The sequence below is a fragment of the Gouania willdenowi genome, chromosome 8 (assembly GCF_900634775.1).
Source record: "Gouania willdenowi chromosome 8, fGouWil2.1, whole genome shotgun sequence".
In the NCBI taxonomy this organism is placed as follows: Eukaryota; Metazoa; Chordata; class Actinopteri; order Blenniiformes; family Gobiesocidae; genus Gouania; species Gouania willdenowi.
In genome coordinates, this window is record NC_041051.1 from 4,373,434 (window position 1) to 4,392,291 (window position 18,858).

At 39.8% G+C, this 18,858-nt stretch overlaps 1 protein-coding gene across 2 annotated transcripts in view; it reads right to left on the reverse strand.

Moving 5' to 3' along the window:
• LOC114468740 (parvalbumin-7-like) overlaps positions 1-18,858 on the reverse strand; it is a 113,898-nt gene that overhangs the window by 4,276 nt on the left and 90,764 nt on the right. The window contains exons 2-5 of one of the 2 annotated variants that reach the window (XM_028455790.1): positions 18,181-18,184; positions 5,347-5,412; positions 644-776; positions 460-569 (exon numbers count right to left, since the gene is read on the reverse strand). In XM_028455790.1, coding sequence (XP_028311591.1) covers positions 460-569; positions 644-776; positions 5,347-5,407 — 304 coding nt within the window. In that variant the 5' untranslated portion in view covers positions 5,408-5,412; positions 18,181-18,184. The remainder of the gene's footprint in view (positions 1-459; positions 570-643; positions 777-5,346; positions 5,413-18,180; positions 18,185-18,858) is intronic. The other variant, XM_028455789.1, reaches the window with a different exon arrangement.

An 18,858-nucleotide genomic window follows, 5' to 3' on the forward strand; every position in this document is an offset into this window, starting at 1 on the left:
AATGAGAGGGAAGAAGCCGGGCATGTAATTCAAACCTCATAAAATCTGAATCTTTAATCAAAACATTATGCACCAGTGCTGTAATATTTGTATCATCAATGTCACGGTAATATCTGGGCATCAAATCACTTTATTCAGACTAGTTTCTGTTTTGCATGTCAAATAATGAATTCTTGCTTTAACGTCTAAGCTTTACTGCGTTATATTTTGTGACATAACTAACACAATTCCCCAAACAATATCATGATGCTTAGAAGAAATGAAACCTTCCAAAATGCATGAAAACATCAGACAAACAGGCAGTAATTAAGGTTGAGCATGTAAACACGGCTTTAAATAGTATATTTCCCTGTGGGATCCAAAGGCTGCTTTAATGTGGGTTGTTTTCCCGCTGGGTGAACCAGTGGCTCTCCCAGTGGCTCCCAGTGATCAAACTGCATGCTAGTGTTCACTGTTTACCATCCACTCCGATCTTGCCATCTCCATCTTTGTCTGCTGCTTTTAAAAATGCTTTGGTTTCGTTGTCTGTCAGGTCTCGGCCATCTTTAGCGAAGCCCTTCAGGACAAATCTAGAGAGAGAGGGAATAAAATTGATTTATTTTTTTTTGTTTCTTGTTTTTCTTTGTGCGGTTGAGTTTCTCACTTGAGCTCTTCCTCCTCTATGAAGCCGCTGTTGTCAGCATCCAGCACTGTGAAGACTTTTTTCACATCGTCGTTGGACTTAGACTTCAGACCCACCATCTCAAAAAACTTCTTAAAATCAAAGGTGTCAGGGGCTGGACACAAAGAAATATGAAGACAAAATCAGAAATGGAGACTTAACACTTCATTCTTCACAGTGCCTGAAGTATTTAGATTATCTCTTGTAAAATATACATACAGTATATTAGGGCCGGGACTTTAACGCGTTAAGTCTGTGTGAATTAATCACACGAAAAAATAACGCACTAAAAAAATAGTTAATCACAAGCTCATTTATTGATAAACAGCTGCACAATATGTGCCACTTTTGGTTTTTTTCTCCTGTAAGGGACAGCATGTGTGAGTGATATGTAATCTGTAATATGGGTTGTTATGGGGAAGCTCTGAGTTAGGACTCTGTTCTCAGAAGTAAAAGCAGTGACTCTTAAAACTAGTATTTTGATATAAAATAAGCTATTATATATAATAGAAAACTCGATACATCTTAAATCTCGATATATCACCCAGCCCTAATTTCTAAATTATAAAACAGCCTAAATTAAAACATAAATGAATATATTAAGCATGTGTTTATTTAATATACTTACAGTATATTCTTTAAGTTAAAGATTATCATTTTATTTTCATTATATATTTTCTTATAATTTCTCATAATCACTCATGTGGTTCTCTGGTATTCACTAATGACTTATTAGACACATTTATTACAGACTTTACATTATTTAACACTTTTTTTAAAACAGTGTATATTTATGGAGCTTGTGATTGGCTGATTTTTCATGGTGACTTACGTTGTTCCTTCCGCTGTGGTAGACGTTAAAATCTCAGTTATTAACAGAACATGTAACTGTCACATCCTGATGGTCTTTAGGAAGATAAACTTTCTGTTCCATTTTCCAACGTATTTACACAAGTTCTTTGTTTTTCTCACCAGAACGTCTTCATTCATCATCTTTATTCCGAGTTGTTTCCAGGTTTGTTGCCGCTGTCAGCACTGATATCCCGAAAACTGTCACTCAGGCCATTTCAGGAGGCAGTTCTCGTGAGGCTAGTGACGGCGTTTAGTTCAGTAAGGCATCTTTTAATTATTATTACATTAAAATACGGGATATTTATGGGAAAATATTAATACGGGAAGATGGCGGGAAAGAGGGGTAAAATACGGGAGTTTCGCGGCCAAAACGGGATCGTTAACAGGTATGAGTTGGACCTTCAGCACCATCACAAAATGAAAAAAATATTTTCTTGCCCCCAAACGTCTTTTTTTTTCCCAGCATGTGCTTATCTATGTATTATTGATGCAGTGGCTCTTTGGGGGAAAGTATTGTTTCGTTTTCTTTAAATAAATCCTGCCACTGAACAGGTTTAACCTGTGCTTGAAATCTGTTTTACTTCTTCAGTGTCACACTGGGCTGGTGAGTAGTCAGGAAAAATATTTTATCTGAGAAAATATCCTTAAGGACAGAAAGAGCATTTAATAGATCTTAAAACAAACATAATGTCATTTGTCCCAAACTGCTCCTCAGTGGAGACAAGACTTTACTTCACACATACAAATTGAACCTGGTAGTCATTAAAAACACACAAACTGAATGGCTAAAACTAGTCATTATATAAGGGTTTGTTATGTTCTAATATCTCTTATGCAGTGATGATAAACATCCTTGCTGAATCTGTAAGATACTCGCGTGCCGAGGCTGTACTCACTACTCAGCCCGTTTTAAAGCTTTGTCTCTGTCTTTAATTGTGAAAGCACAGATGGTCCTTGACACATATGACAGAAAAAGTTTGAAGGTTGCTGAAACTTTCATTTTTCATTTCTGTTGATTGAAATAACTTGGCCTAAGGGCAAAATAAATTAATTAGTCTGGTTACTGATCTAATAGTACTATAAAAGCATGTGTTTGCTAGAGGGCGTGTCATTTTTAGACCATTGCACTCCATATCATTACTCTGCCCAACTATGGAAATATTTTACAAAACAAAGTGCAAAGACATGACTCAAAGAGGTGAAAAATAACAAGCAAAATATGATCTGACCCAGTAGTTTGGAACCATTGATTGAATAAGATGGTTTACTTAAATGAAGGAGTCTACAGGAGAAATGACTGGGCAGAAATCCAATCATCTGTTAGTCTTCTATGCTATAGCTTGGTCATGGTTGAAGAGTGATGAAGAAATGTTCACCATTCAAGAAAGTGAACCACAAAAATACAGATAAGATCTATACGTTTACTGGAGCTGCTCTAACATACCGCAATGCTACGTTTTTACAGCCAAGTCCCAAACGCACGACCATTTTTTAATATGATAAAACCTAGGGAAAGGCTAACCAGCAGAGGTACTAAAGTACTGATGTATCCTACTCAAGTAGAGGTACTGTTACTTGATTCAAATTGTACAATTACAAGTAAGTTATACATTAAATACTCAAGTACAAGTGAAAAGTAGCTCAATTAAATAGTACTCAAAGTAAAAGTTACTAGTTACTTTCACCCCCATGTTTATTTTTGGTAATAAGTCATTGCCACGGTTCCCTTGCATACAGTAAACATCTCATGTAGAAATCTAAAACAGAAGAGACCAAATTTTGTACAACTTATTGTATTAATATTATATATTGTATAATGATACTATCGCCTTTCTTATGTTTAAATGCAAATATGTCAGAAAGATGTGTGTCATCATCATCAGGCTCTCTCTCGTGGTGTTTTCTGTGGACTGTCTCCTATACCGTCCATGGTTCAGTTTGGCCCACATTAGCAGCAACAGCTAGCAGAGTTGGGGTCAATTATAATTGTAATTGGTACAATTATGTCATAATTGAAATTGCAATTGCAAAAATATGTTGCTGTTGTAATCATAACTGAATTGTAATTGAATTCAGATAATTGACTAATTGTAATTGGCATGACAATTTTATAAAAAAACCTGTCATTTACAATGTAATTAAACACAAAACTGGGGAACCGTGTTATAGTGCTATGGTTTACACATCGAGCTATCTAGTAAACCATTATTAGAATATGTTTCATATCAAGTTTACCTGTTAGTTATCCTTAGGATCATTGTATCATTCAAAAAAAAGTTGAAATGATAGATAATATTTTTTTGTGTATTTTACAGCTGTTTTAAGACATGAGTCAAAACTGACTCATTATCATAAGAGATGCTAACACAAGAGGAAGGTTATGTTTTATTGGCTTTTTCATTAAACGCTCAGTATTGTGATGAATTGTAATTAAACTTTAGTAATTGAGAACATAATTGCAATTGTAAGTAAGTAAGTAATTTATTTACTGTATAAAGTGCTTTTTGCAGATAAAATCACAAAGTGCTGTACAGAGTTGTGGTAAAAATACAAGTGCAACATCATAATAGAATAATAAACATGGGTGCATAAACATCTTAAGAGCAGCAACATTAAAGGATAATAAAAATTTAAAATCCAGTAACTAAAAGCTTTTCTGAAAAGCAAAGTCTTCAACAGTTTTTTTAAAAGTGACCACACAGTTGAGCTCCCTGAGAGACTGGTGCAGGTTATTCCAGAGTCTGGGAGCTACAGCCTGGAATGCCAGGTCTCCTCTGGTTTTAAATTTTGTTTTTGAGGTCACTGGGAAAATAACAATTGTAATTGGAAAAATTGTCTGGTCATTTAATTTTTTGAAGTGTCACAATGTCTGTTGATCATTTTTAAGCAAAAAATAATAATTTACTCAGTAACATTAAGTGTGAAAACCTAATGAATTAAATTACCCATGTACCCATAAAAGCAACTCAACTATATTAACGTGAGTACTTGTAATTCGTTACTTTCACTTCTGCTAACCACCAATATGCTGAAAAGCCCAGTTCAGTCAAGTTATAGACTGGGATTTACAGCCTGTAATCATTAGATATGTTGCAAATCCAACGCAGGGTCATAAAAAAGAATTGCTGAGTCATTGCTACTAACATAGCAGTTGCTAACTGAGAATGAAGAGCTGATCGCTATCATCCAAACTCTAACTAATCAGTAGTCTAATATGTAAGTTTAGAAACATCACAGGAAGATTACAGTTTATCCCAATCAGTATTCAACTTTCCCCAAGTGTGCTTGCTTTTTTTGTTCGCTATTTTGTGTTGTATGCTTGCCTTTGCTAGCCCTGTGATGAAGTGTTTACTAGCTGATGCTCCAGAATCTTGATAAAGGATATCAAGTATACTGTATATAGAAGAAATGAATATGTTTTTAGCTAACAATAGCTAAAAATGAAATTGCTACAAAAGCACTGGCAATATAATAACATATTCAATCTGTGTATGGGATTCTGTCTCTAGCTTGGTAATGACTCCTATTCATATTTCTAGCTCTCTCAATAGCTGTACTCATGAGTACATCTTTATTATGAGCTGTGTCTGTGTCACAGGAAACATACAAAAGACACATTTTATATGTAATTATTTTTGAGTGGATTCAGAATCAAAGTGTCTATTTCCTCTGCCTTGTGTTGCTGACAATGAAACCAAATGTTTAGATTAGTGAGCTGGACAGAAGCACTATGCTTCTAGTGTTAAGGCGATGCATGCATGGATGTATCTAGTCTGCTCATTACATTGTGATTTTGTACTTTGTATGAGAAAATACATGGTAAAATACTTTACCTGAAAATGCATTCATGGCTTTCTTGATGTCATCACCATTGAGGATGCTGTTCATTGCCATCTTGGCTGTTGGAAAGAAAAAAAAAGGAAAAAGATAAAGTCGGGAGAAGGTTATAAGCAAGTTTGGAAAGTGCACAATAAAAACACAGAGGCAGTCTTTAATTATACTGGTGATCGTGTGGAAATGGAGCAGGAAACCAGTACATTAAGAGGTAACAAGTGGCAAAAATGAACAAGTGAGAGAATAATATGACTGGTGTCTATCTACATTGTGGCAGCCCATTCCAGGACAACCATGGGGCAACCATGGCTCAGGTGGTAGAGGGGCCGTCCTCTGATCGAGAGGTTGGGGGTTTGATCCTTGGGCAAGACACTGAACCCCAAGTAGCTTCCAGTGGTTGACTAGCGCCTTGCATGGCAGCTTTGTCCCACTGGTGTGAATGAGTTGATATGTAAAGCACCTTGCTTTATAAAAATAAGCATTACTTACAAACATAAACAGATAAATAACCACTCACACTTATGGAAAATATGTAAAACTGCAAAATCAGAACCAGCCATTTGAAACCACACAAAAGATAAAGGAAAAACGGCACTATGAAAACAGCAACAAACGTGACTTGTGTAATGCAATTAGCATTTTTCTCAAGCAGGGAACCTAATTAAGCAATTATCAATGTGTTATATCCGGCTCATGAAAGCCAGAGGTCACCAACTTGAGTGCCTCCATAAAAAACCCACCTCACTATTCACAAAAACATGTACAATACACACATCCTCCAGTACAAAGACTCCATTGCTCAAGCTAAATCTGAATATTATTCCAGTTTAATCAGTTCAAATAAAGTAAAGTAAAAACTCCAAGTCTTTGTTTTCTCTCCTCGATAAACTCACCTGCCCCCAGACTCACTGCCACCTCAATTCTACTCCACCTCATCCTGTGAAACCTAAATGTCATTTCTCTCCTCAAAAATCACCACCTCAGTCAGAACTCTCCTCTCCCCATCTGACCAGAATGCTTCCCATTTACTCATTCTTTTTCCACCTTCCAACTCCCCACTCCCTCTGAAATCTCAGACCTCATCCATCAGTCCAAACCGTCCTCAGTCAGTTGGACCCTCTCCCCATATTCCTGGTCAAAGCTTCCCTCCCCTCGATTCCCATCATATCTGCCATCATCCTTCAAAACTGCTGCAATAACTCCACTCCTAAAGAAATCCAGTGCCGATCCTTCCAATCTCAATAACTTCCGTCGTATCTCAAATCTCCCTTTCATCAGTAAAATTCTCGAAAAAACAGTCGCCAGCCAACTTCTGTCACGGTCCGGTGTGGGTGTGGACCCAAATGCAAGGAGAGATGGAGGCAAGATAGAAGCATAATGTTCCTGGAACCAGTCCATGTTTTTATTCTCAAAACAAAACTCACACCCAAGACAGGGGAGCAGGAGCAGGGAGCAAGACCAGACACAGCAGGACACGAGGAGGGAGACAATGAACCTGACAACATCAACGAACAAGCAAACACACTGTGACCAAGCACTCAATTAAATAGTGGAGGAGGCCTGATTGGGAATGAGCCACACCTGGGTGAAAAGCCGGCTCCCCGGCACTGGCGGCGCACCCGGCACTGGCGGCTGGGCAGGCGGCGGCCGGGTGCGGGGGGATTCAGGAAGGCTAGCCTGACTAGGGGATTCAGGAACGCTAGCCTGACAGCTAGGGGATTCAGGGACGCTAGCCTGACAGCTAGGTGATTCAGGGATGCTAGCCTTGGAGCTAGGACTAACAGGGACGCTAGCCTGGGAGCTAGGACTAACAGGGACGCTAGCCTGGGAGCTAGGACTAACAGGGACGCTAGCCTTGGAGCTAGGACTAACAGGGACACTAGCCTGGGAGCTAGGTGATACAGGGACACTAGCCTGGAAGCTAGGGGACTGGCGGGGTTGGCCCTTCTTTTTGGACCGACCTCTACCTCGTTGCAGGCTCTGGGGTCCTCCAGCAGCCAGTCGAGTCCCCGAGTACACCTCTCTGACAGGATCCTCCCCCAAAGAAACCCTGGCCTCACGTAAGAGGCTCTGAAAATAAAAAAAATCCGCTCTACAAAGTTCCTCTCCGCTGGGTCCACTGGTGGCTTGTTCGTTCTGTCACGGTACGGTGTGGACCCAAATGCAAGGAGAGATGGAGGCAGGATAGAAGCATAACATTCCTGGAACCAGTCCATGTTTTTATTCTCAAAACAAAACTCAAATCCAAGACAGGGGAGCAGGGAGCAAGACTAGACACAGCAGGACACGAGGAGGATGACAATGAACCTGACAACATCAACGAACAAGCAAACACACTGTGACCAAGCACTCAGCTAAATAGTGGAGGAGGCCTGATTGGGAATGGGCCACACCTGGGTGAAAACACGAGGGAGCTAATCAATCACCAGCCAAGCACACAGACATCACTAGAGGGTGGAACCACGAACAGGAATCCCTGAAACATAGACAAGAGTTAACAAGACCAGACTCAAACCAAATAACCAAAGACAGAATAACGAAAAGAGGACCCCAAGGGCTAAATAACCAACACATGACAACTTAACTCTCACCTATCCCACAATAACCTCTATGAACAGTTCCAGTCTGGTTTCCACCCCCTCCATAGCACTGAAACAGCACTCATAAAAGTAACCAATGACCTACAAGTTAAAAAGTTTTAAAAGACCAGCAGCCGATGACATTTGACCCTCCTGCTTCCCATAGCAGCTGCACTAAGAAAACAAGCCGGCTGGAACAGAGAACGAGCAAACCCTAACTCTAAGTTATTTACACTTTTTTTCTATACTAGTATTCTTGCATTTTTATATAAGCTCTCATTTTTCTTCACAATAACCGAACGACTCCACTTCCATTGCTTGTATTTTATAAATCTGTTCTACTATATTTTATTGGTGTATTGAATATTTCTTGAGGAAAGACATGGTTTCCTGTTGCTGTCTATCTCCTTCTTGCCACATCCACAGTTCAAACTACCTGCCACAGCGCTGTAGCACGTGTATGTCCTACTATTTGCACTGTTTTAAAGGGCGTGGTAGCTAAGTAGCTAGGGCCATGATGCAGCATGAATAATGGTTTTTAGTGCAAAATTGTGCTTAACAACCATCTTATTTTCCACACAAGGTCCTTTTTATTACTATATAAATAATCTAAAAATGTACTGAGTACCCAGCCCCCCCCCCCCGGGCCCTGGGTACTCAGTACCCTTTACCCCCCCAGTTCGAAGACACAAACAAAAAGTTAGAACTAAATAAGGGTCCGTGTTCTCATTTGGTTGGACCAATAAATATGTATGAGCTTAAGACTGACTCAAACAGCCGAAAAGAGAGAGAGTAAATCTTATGTGGATTTTCTTTAAACCTCCTCAAGGTTATTGCAACCACTGCAAAATGCAAACTTTTCACCACTGGCACACTTACTGTCTGAAGTATGATTAGAATGCAGTACACACCACCAAAAAACACACACACTGTGCAATGAAGCTAAGACAGTAGACTATAGATATAACAAAACACAACATTCTTAAAAGCATCAGCTGTATTCATAGACAGACCAGGTGCCAAACACTTCAGAAAATATTTGAAAAGCAGAATCTTACAGTGGCTGTAAAAACTCACAACGCAACACCAAATGAGGAACCCCACAACAAAAAACGCACTGAGAGCTCACAACACAACACAGAACGACGTACGCACCAATGCAACACAAAACAAAAGTGCATACAAATACAAACCCCACAACACAAAAGCAGTCCGGTAAAAATCCACGAAGAAGAGTTATCCTTTCACAGGCCTGATCCTTTCCTCACTCTTTGGGAGATACTAAAACCCGGAAACATACGGGGAGATACTAAAACCCTGAAACATACGGGAGATACTAAAACCCTGAAACATACGGGGAGATACTAAAACCCGGAAACATACGGGGAGATACTAAAACCCTGAAACATACGGGAGATACTAAAACCCTGAAACATACGGGGAGATACTAAAACACGGAAACATACGGGGAGATACTAAAACCCGGAAACATACGGGGAGATACTAAAACCCTGAAACATACGGGGAGATACTAAAACCCTGAAACATACGGGGAGATACTAAAACCCGGAAACATACGGGGAGGTACTAAAACCCTGAAACATACGGGGAGATACTAAAACCCTGAAACATACGGGGAGATACTAAAACCCGGAAACATACGGGGAGATACTAAAACCCTGAAACATACGGGGAGATACTAAAACCCGGAAACATACGGGGAGATACTAAAACCCTGAAACATACGGGGAGATACTAAAACCCGGAAACATACGGGGAGATACTAAAACCCGGAAACATAACCCAGAAGCATTTTGGAGAAATTCTGCACCTAACTGCTTGCACAGGCTGTAATATCACCAAGTTTATCATCAGAAACTACTTGCCGGTAAATAAAACCCTATTAAACTCTGGAAAACAATATCCAGGAACATATTAGCCCTATAGTAAAGGTACTAGCTCTAACAACTGGTATAATGATAAACTTGGTGATATTACAGCCTTGTAAGCAGTACGGGGCAGAATTTACTCTGTCTCTGGTAGCCATGTCTCCGAAATGTTTCCAGATGTTTCCGGGTTTTAGTATCTCCCTTGCTCTTCTTCATGGATTTTTACCAGACTGCTTTCGTGTTGTGTTGTGAGCTTTCGTGTGTTGTTGTGGGGTTTGTATTTGTGTGTGCTTTTGTTTTGTGTTGCGTTGTGGCCTTCTGTGTTGTGTTGTGAGCTCTCGGGGCGTTTTGTGTTGTGTTGTGGGGTTCTTCATTTTGTGTTGTGTTGTGAGGTTTTACGGCCTCCATAGAATCTTCACTGATGTGAAAGTACTTGGTGTTAAATGTCCTCATGTATGTTTACAGCAGAGCCTGTTTAGTAGATTATAACAGTGGTTCCTAACCTTTATTCTTCTGAAAACAGTCACAGTGATATATTTCTACCATTGATTTGGCTTTAACTAAGAGGCCAAACTATCCATCAAGCACAAACTATTCATAGACATAGATAGCATAGATAGATTTGAGCACTAGTTCATAGATTTCCTCCATCGAGGTGATGTATGAGCTTGTGTTATCTGCTTGGGGTACACATCGCTGCACACACAGATCAATACTGAACAGTGCTCACCTTGTGTGGCCGCACATCCAGGCTTTTATCATTATAAAAAGCTTTCTGACCTCTCCCACAAAACGGTGTCCAGGGAAAAGAACCAATTCACCATGAAATGAGGAGGACACCATTGATTACTGAAATATCTCTGTAGTGTGGAGCTGAGTGAGGTAAGCCACATCAATTTATGTAAAAGGAAGTAAAACGGTTAAGACATCTGCCGTGAGCATTTGAATCGAGTTATTAATAATAATAATAATAATAATAATAATCATTTGTAATACCAACACAGATACACTTTAGTGTAGAATATAAGAATATATACAAGGGATTAATTAAGAGCATGCCCATAGGCTATTATTATTGTCCAAATCAGCACCACACATTTGGTTTTATATTTGGTTTAGTTTGTTTTAGCACACCCAATGGCTTTTTAACTGATTACATACTTTATTGCAGGCTGATACACATTAATCTAATTTTATTATTCTCATTAGTTGTCTTTAATTGCTGAAAGGAAGATGAGTTGTTATGAGAAAACGCATCTGCAAAGATTCTTGAAAAATATATGCATATACTGCTTGTTATCTGAGGCTTATTTTATTATGCATAGCTGCGTCGAGAATTTAAGATGTAGAATGTAAATGGTTCCCTCCAGGGAAGCGAAACAACAGATGTTCGCTGTCACAATAATTAAAGCATTCAAAGGTAATACAAATGTAGTACATACACGTTCCTGTTTTACAGAGTGTGTCCGCCAGTGTGTACCATGCCTTGTACCTACAGTAACCTGACAAAGACTTCAGAACTCAGGAAACCTGAACAGAATAAGAAGATTTTGAGGTGAATTTGTAAAACAATGGCAACATTTCCTCTGTAAGCAGTGGTGGGCCGTAAGGTTCCAGCCTCAGGTTGAGATTTGGAGTGCTGGCCTTTATGTTAAAGTTCCAGTATTTTGAAAAATTCACATTATAATGGTTTTGCTACAGTGATATACATTATTTTAGCCTCATTCAGAGGGACAAAGTTGAAAAAGTTGTTTCCTCCCTCCCTTATTATTCCACATTTTGTATAAAGTCAGTTGCAAACAGGGAAGTTGGACTTTTCCCCCAATAGTACGTCAAAAGGTGGAAACCCCTCCTCCTGACAATCCTTGTTCCTCCTACCTGTATTGTTGTATTGTTTTGGTTTTATTGTTGTGGTCGCATGTTCAGCACTTTGGAAACGTTTTGTTGTTTAAATGTGCTATATAAATAAAGTGGAGTGGATTGGGATTGGATTACCTTATAATAACGTGAGCTCCTCCTTCTCAAACTACCTCATTGGTAAAAAAAAAAAAAAACACTGTGGTTAAATAGTGACAGCTTTAGCAAATATGACAAAAAGTCACTTTTATAAGAGTTGCCTCCTGCACCTTTAACCAATCAGCTTTCAAGTTGTAGGCTGACCTGCTGTAGCCCCAGTGTAACACTGGAGCCAGCTAGCAGGCATAGTACATGCACGTCTTTTGATTGGATACTACTTCAGCTTCCTGTTTCTGAAACACAATAACTTCACATTCAGAGCTGGGATTGGGCCGTGTCTGGTATCAGTGTTTAGATCTGGTCCTTACGAGACTGAAAATCTCTCTCGTTGCGGTACAGTCTGAATTGAGCCGCTGGAGGCAAATGGAATTTCAAAATAAAAGTCTGTGTCAGTTCTCCATCCTGGAGCCGCTGACAAAGAATGGTGTCCCAGGTGTGTGGGAGCATGCATGCCCCCTCCTCGTCCCTGTTAATGGTGTTGCTCTCACCCTTCCCACACCCGGGACATAATTCTTTATCGGCATCACCGGCACAAGGACAGAGAACTGACACGGTCTTGGTCCGATCATCTGTTTTTAATGCATCAGAGGAGAAAGCAGTGCAACAGCATTGGCAGCTCTGAGGAAGACTGCAGTGATGCAACAAACACAAAGTAGTGTCAGGGTCAGTGCGAACCAGACTGCTCCAGCGAGTCAGATGTGACCAGGGGGCTGCTAATTGGGGTTGACTTGTGTAGGACCTGATGACGGCCCAGGTGTGAAATGCACTGGCGACCCGTCACTGTTTTTAAGCATTTAAGTTTCCTATTGTTGCTTTGATGTGTATTTATAGGGCAGTGGTCTCAAACGTAAAGCTGCTAGAGATGATTTATTCAATCAGACAGACTTAGCCTTGGCCTCATAGATGAAATAAAATGAACATTATTTGTTCGAAAAAAGATTGAAATTGCTTCTCGAATGTTTGTGTTCTCCATTGTGAAACCTTTCCTTTTGGTGCTGTTGGAAAATATTTCTGCATTGCATTATGAGATGTGGAGTCCCGTAGACGGATGCATAGAAATTATATTTCACTCTTACCGTAATTTGTGTTTCTTCAGGAGGACAGTGATTTTTTGTTCTAGTTTGTTGCCAGTATTGATATTACCTCTCTCCTTGAGACATTCAATTCTGGACAGATTTGGATCTTTGCGTTTAAATCAGAAAATAAACATCCGCTATTGTTTTGCACCAAATTCCAAATACAGTGAAAACCCCAGAGACGTGTTGTAAAGTCACTTTTGCATTGAGTTTTTGGGGGCGTATACAAGAAATTACAGTAAGATAAAATAAGGGATTTTATTTGCACACACACATAAACAAATTGATCCTTTTTAATTAGCTTCTTTTTGTGCAACTATTTATTTAGTCCTTTTGAAATTATTTCACTATCACAGATTGATTGTGTAAATAATGCGATTGCACATGTCACTTTTTCATGAACTGACTTTAACATTGAATATTTCATACACAGGCATGATTCATTTCTTTGAATGGCCTAAGCCTGACTGCAAGAGGTTTTTTAATTATTTAAAACACATACTATTTTAAGTGTTCCTTCTCTTTTTAAATCCCTTTGGGAGTTCCATGAACGTAAACATGACGAGCGTGTGTTCTTATCCATGTTTCTGCTCTGAAACCTTTAACTTTGCAAAAATGTCTATTCACTCAACCATACCGTGCAATACAAATACACTCACTGCTGCTGGTACACAGTGAAACTATGGGTTATTTTAGTTTTAGGAAGCAATTATAATGAGGTCATCAAGCAAGAGAGTCAATTAACAGTCCAGATGTTAAAAAGATGCCTCAGTAAACATATGTGCTTTCTATGTGGGGAAACAGAAATAAACAAACTAACATAATGTGACCTGTATATTATGTTCTATTCTATAAGCAAACATCTGTGTCTTCATCCTACAGTTACCCTGTGAGGCCTTTGAATACTTGAAACCAAGGCTCCTTCCTTTAGAAGTGGGATGACCTTGATGATGTAGTTAGGTGTGGGAAACCCAACCGTCCTGCAGGCCTGCCAACGTCTTGATCAGACGCGGCAGCTGCATGTAAGTGCACGTACGTACATGTGTGTGTGTGTGTGTGAAACTGTTCGAAAGTGGTACTGAGGTGCCAAGCACTGTGATGATGAGATGGGTGGCTTAAAACAGGATATACTTGCACTTGATGAAACTTGACCTCCTTGTGCTCACTGTGGTGTCAGGCTTTTGTGATGGAAGCAATAAGAAGCACATAACGCTACAGAAAGATAAACATTGTCACTATCTTTTCACCAGGAACAAGAAATAATTATGAATGAATGTGTTGTTCTGGATGCTGTGTCACTTTAAAACACACAGCTGTTAACATTTAAGTACTGTATTTTCCAGGTATCATTGCAGTTACAAGATGCACAAGTCCAAGAGTTTAGGTTTAATGCTTTAGCTCCTAAGTTCCCAAAGTTGGGTACGGGTACCTCCTGGTGTACGCAAATTGTTATCGGTGTACGTAAATAGAAATTAAAAACAGTACAACAACCTTGGTAACTAGAATATAAATAAAGCAGCAGTCAGGACCCTCCATGCATTGCCACAAATGACACATTGGCCATTTACACGTTTCCATTGGCGGTATTGGCTCTACACGGCTCCGCACTCCTCGCTTTCGGGACCTGATACTGTTTTTCTGGAGTGCTTCCATTGAGCACCAACCTGACACGTGAAACTGCCAGACTCCAAGATCGCCAACAAAAATCAATGGTGGCCAAATGCTTCCTCTCTGTGCGTGAGTTGATGACTCTACGCTGTGATGATTCTCTGAACCAATCAGTGTCTGCTTTGAGCCTGTATCACATTTTCAGATCAGGACTGCTTTTTTTGGAACCTCAACAAAGGAGGTATTCATTCATTCTTATTATTCATTTTAGCAGCATATTACAAACTTATTTTACATAATAAAACTAAAACAATTGTGCTCAAAAGGAGCAGGAAGAAGTTCAAAGAAAAACCTACCCTACATCTAAATCATCACTGTACAAACTTTCATCGCATACTCATGCAAACAACACAAAACACTAGCACTGGGTACCACGGAGGAGGTACTTTTTCCCAGTGGAAACGCATAAAAAGAGAGTAGAGCCGAGATGAGTAGAGCCGATACCACCAGTGGAAACAGCCAATAGACTTACTTGAATCTCATCACTTGATTTGCACCTGTGACTGACTATTGCCAATCCCATGTGCAGGTAACTGATGACAATGAATAAGATAAAGGCCGTGGCTTTTGATACTGAAACATATTAATAGACTGCCAGTCTATGGAGTCAGTTTTATTTTAGCTCATATTAATTTTTAGCTACCCCGCTAACCATTTTTATTTCAGCCCTAACACTAACCCTGGAAATACCCTAAAATGTTTTTTTCGTACATGTATTTTTAAAGGTGGCACGGCAGCGGAAGGAAGAATTCTTGAGTCAGGTGCCATAGATGACTCGGTCATCCTGACACAGAGAAAAGACAGGTAAATTACGCTTTGTAGAAAAGGTCCGGAAAACGTACCCATAGTCCCAGGGGCTATTGATACGTTTCCATATCAAGTAGCTATTGGCTGTCCCAAAAGATCACCTAATTGGCATATATCCATTTGCATGTACATTGTGATGGACGCTGCAGGAGAACAATAACCTTGTGGGAGAGACAAAAAATTAGTAAAAATCAATCAATCAATCAATCTTTTATTTGTATAGTGCCAAATCATAACCAATGGTATCTCAAGACACTTTACAGTAGAGCAGTCTTAAGGACGGACTCTTCATTTTATGGATACACACATATGCATATATACGTATATGCACATTCATATGTATCCCACACCCAACATGAATTCATCATGTCGGCAAGGAAAACCTTCTGTTAAGCAGCAGGAACCTTGTGTGGATCCCATTCCTATGATGAACAGCCATCCACGTTATGCTGTGTTGGGTGTGTACAGAGGAAAGGGTGGAGACAGAGCCGCTGAGACTCTGTAACTCCACACTAAGGATCCCACGGACCTGCAAGACAAAAGCCAGAAGGAGTACAGGAGCAAACACACAAGGGAAGAAGCAGACATAGAGGGAGTGTTTGAAAGAGTAATGGGACCCTCTCCGGTCCCTCTCTAGCCTAAATGACCTCTCTCTTAACGCCCTCTCCAACCTCTCTCCAACCGAGCATGCCAGACCCCCCCGGCAGTCTATGCCTATTGCATCTTAACTATGAGCTATGAGCTGGTTCCTAACTAAAAGCTTTACCAAAGAGGAATGTTTTGAGCCTAACCTTAAAGGTAGAGAGGGTGTCTGCTCCCCGAACCGTGGTTGGTAGATGGTTCCAGAGAAGTGGGGCCTGATAACTGAAAGCTCTTCCTCCTATACTACTTCTAGAGACAAATGGAACAACGAGTAGTCCAGCATTTTGAGAGCGTAGTGTTCTGGGGGGATTGTATGGCACTACAAGCTCCTTGAGATAGACTGGTGCCTGTTCATTTAGGGCTTTATAAGTGAGAAGAAGAATCTTGAATTCTATTCTATATTTTATGGGAAGCCAAGGCAGAGAGGCTAATACAGGAGTAATGTGATCTCTTCTCCTAGTTTTAGTCAGTACACGTGCTGCAGCATTTTGAACCAGATGAAGTGTCTTAAGCGACTTGCTTGGGCACGCTGCTAAAAGAGAATTACAATAATCCAGTCGAGAGGTAACAAAAGCATGGACTAGTTTTTCGGCGTCGCCCTGAGACAGGATAGGTCTGATTTTAGCAATGTTACGGAGATGAAAGAAGGCAGTTCTTGAAGTTTGTTTTATGTGAGAGTTGAAGGATAAGGTAATCATGGGCTCAATAGAGCTCTGGCTTTGTGTTAGCCTGGCTACAGTGCTGAAAAGGTATCCCGGATTATTTTTATTTTCTTCAATTAGTGAGGAATAGTATGTAGATCGACAATGTCGTAAGGTTGTCATGTATTTACAATGGCTTTCTTGCCAGAGTATTCGTGACTCCTCTGTTTTATTGGAGCGCAACATTCTCTCTAACTTACGGGTTGTAAATATGTTTAGAACGTAAAAATGTACTTTCTTCTATTGATTCTTGTTTTTTATCTTCTTTATTTTGCTATTGAAAGAGGCCGTTACATCTCAAAATAACTTCACTAATCAATCAATCTTTATTTGTATAGCGCCAATTCATAACACTTGTTGTCATAAGACATTTCACAGAAAACAAGTAAAAGACCTTATACTGTTTGTTATCTCATATATGACTTTGATGCATTAGACCCACATTACATTAATCAATTTTGTCCTGTATTGTTAAATGTTAGAATATCAAATTTAATTAAAAGACTGTTACGTGGGGTGGAATTGTTCCTCCTTTATCTGGGCTTGGGACCGTCAGGGTCTCCTCTGCTCTGACTGCAGCTGGGAGTGATGTGTGACGCTCCTGTGAGACTGACAGCCTGGGAGTGCTTTGGAACGGGGGAGGGCTTCACAGCAGCACCTGCTTCTCGTGGATGACAGTAACTGCACAGCGATACGTGCTTTCACATCAAGTCAGAGTCTCAAAACCATCAGTAAAAGTCTTAAATAACACCGGGAAAAGTAGCTAGATCTGTAGCTAGGAGCTTTTGACCAAAACAATCGCAAAGATGATCTGAAAAGTCGCCAGATTTAGCGAGAAAGTCGCCAAGTTGGCAACACTGCAAGATGTACGTTGGAACAAGGAACTAGCAGTGCTACACATGTAAATAGCAGAGCTTCCAGCATGGTCATGGACAGCAGAGAGGAGTCAGAGCAGAGTCCCGTCATGTAACCTCAGACAGAGAAACAATCTCATCAAAAAATTGTAGCTATAGTTGTATTTCAGAGTTTCAGGGTAATGAATATGTTGTATTACTGATATATGTTCTTTCAGCTAAGGTTTTGTCAATTACTTTTTCCAGAAAAAAGAGATTTGTTTCTCACTGAAAATGCAAGTAGGCTATTTTATTAAATAAAGCAAACAAGTTATAATTCTGAATATAATGTTTTGTTGTGTGCTTACAGATTATTTAAATTTTTTTATTATACGGTATGTTGGAATTCCGCCCCCAGGTGGCAAATGTGAGAAAATGCATGTGACTGTGACGTGGGAGAGCGGTGCATTGTGGGAGTGTGTGACATGTGGAAGCGGTGTATTCTGGGAGAAAAACAGTGTTGTTGCCGCGATAAGGGAAAACCATACAGTGCCTTTTAGTGATGCTCTAAGTGCAATACAGAGACAGAAATAAAAGCGGAGTTCCTCTTACAAGCCACCGCCTCGCTGTCTGATTCTTCAACGTGCTAACCCGGACCACTGGACGTAAGTTACCTGCCACGAGCCGGAAAAGTATTAGCTTGTTCCCAACTACGGTTCGGAGTGTGGAAGCTGAAAGGTAACAGGTACTGTATATCATTCCTCAACAGATAGGTAAAATTCACGGATTTGTCACTTTAGGGCTTCATTGTATATGACAATACATTATTATGTTTTCTAAGTGTGCAGCAGTAGGAGGTACATGGCTTCAGGTTAAATGCCTGAAGGGGTACGGGACTGAAAAGTTTGGGAACCACTGCTCTCGCTGCCATTAATAGTGCCAGTGAGAATGGGCCGCAAGTAAAGGTTTTTAGCAGCTATTTAAGAATGATAGAAATATATTCAGCTGTTACTCTATGTGAGAAATTGTAAATAGTTTTAAATTCAAGTGTAAACTTAGAAATACTTGTTGGCTGTCTTTGTCACCTGGTTTCCCCTTATATAAAAAGTTTCTTCTACCAACAGTTAGGAACAATAAGATCTTATGAGGTGTATTGACTGCTTAATATGATATTCATTTATGCTATATACCTTTTCACTTAAAAGCTGAGTATAGGCCTTCAACAGTTGGCCTTAAACATATAGAGTTTGCAATCCTAGCCAGTTATTTCTGTAGCTCTGCTGTTGGGATGTTTATTGCC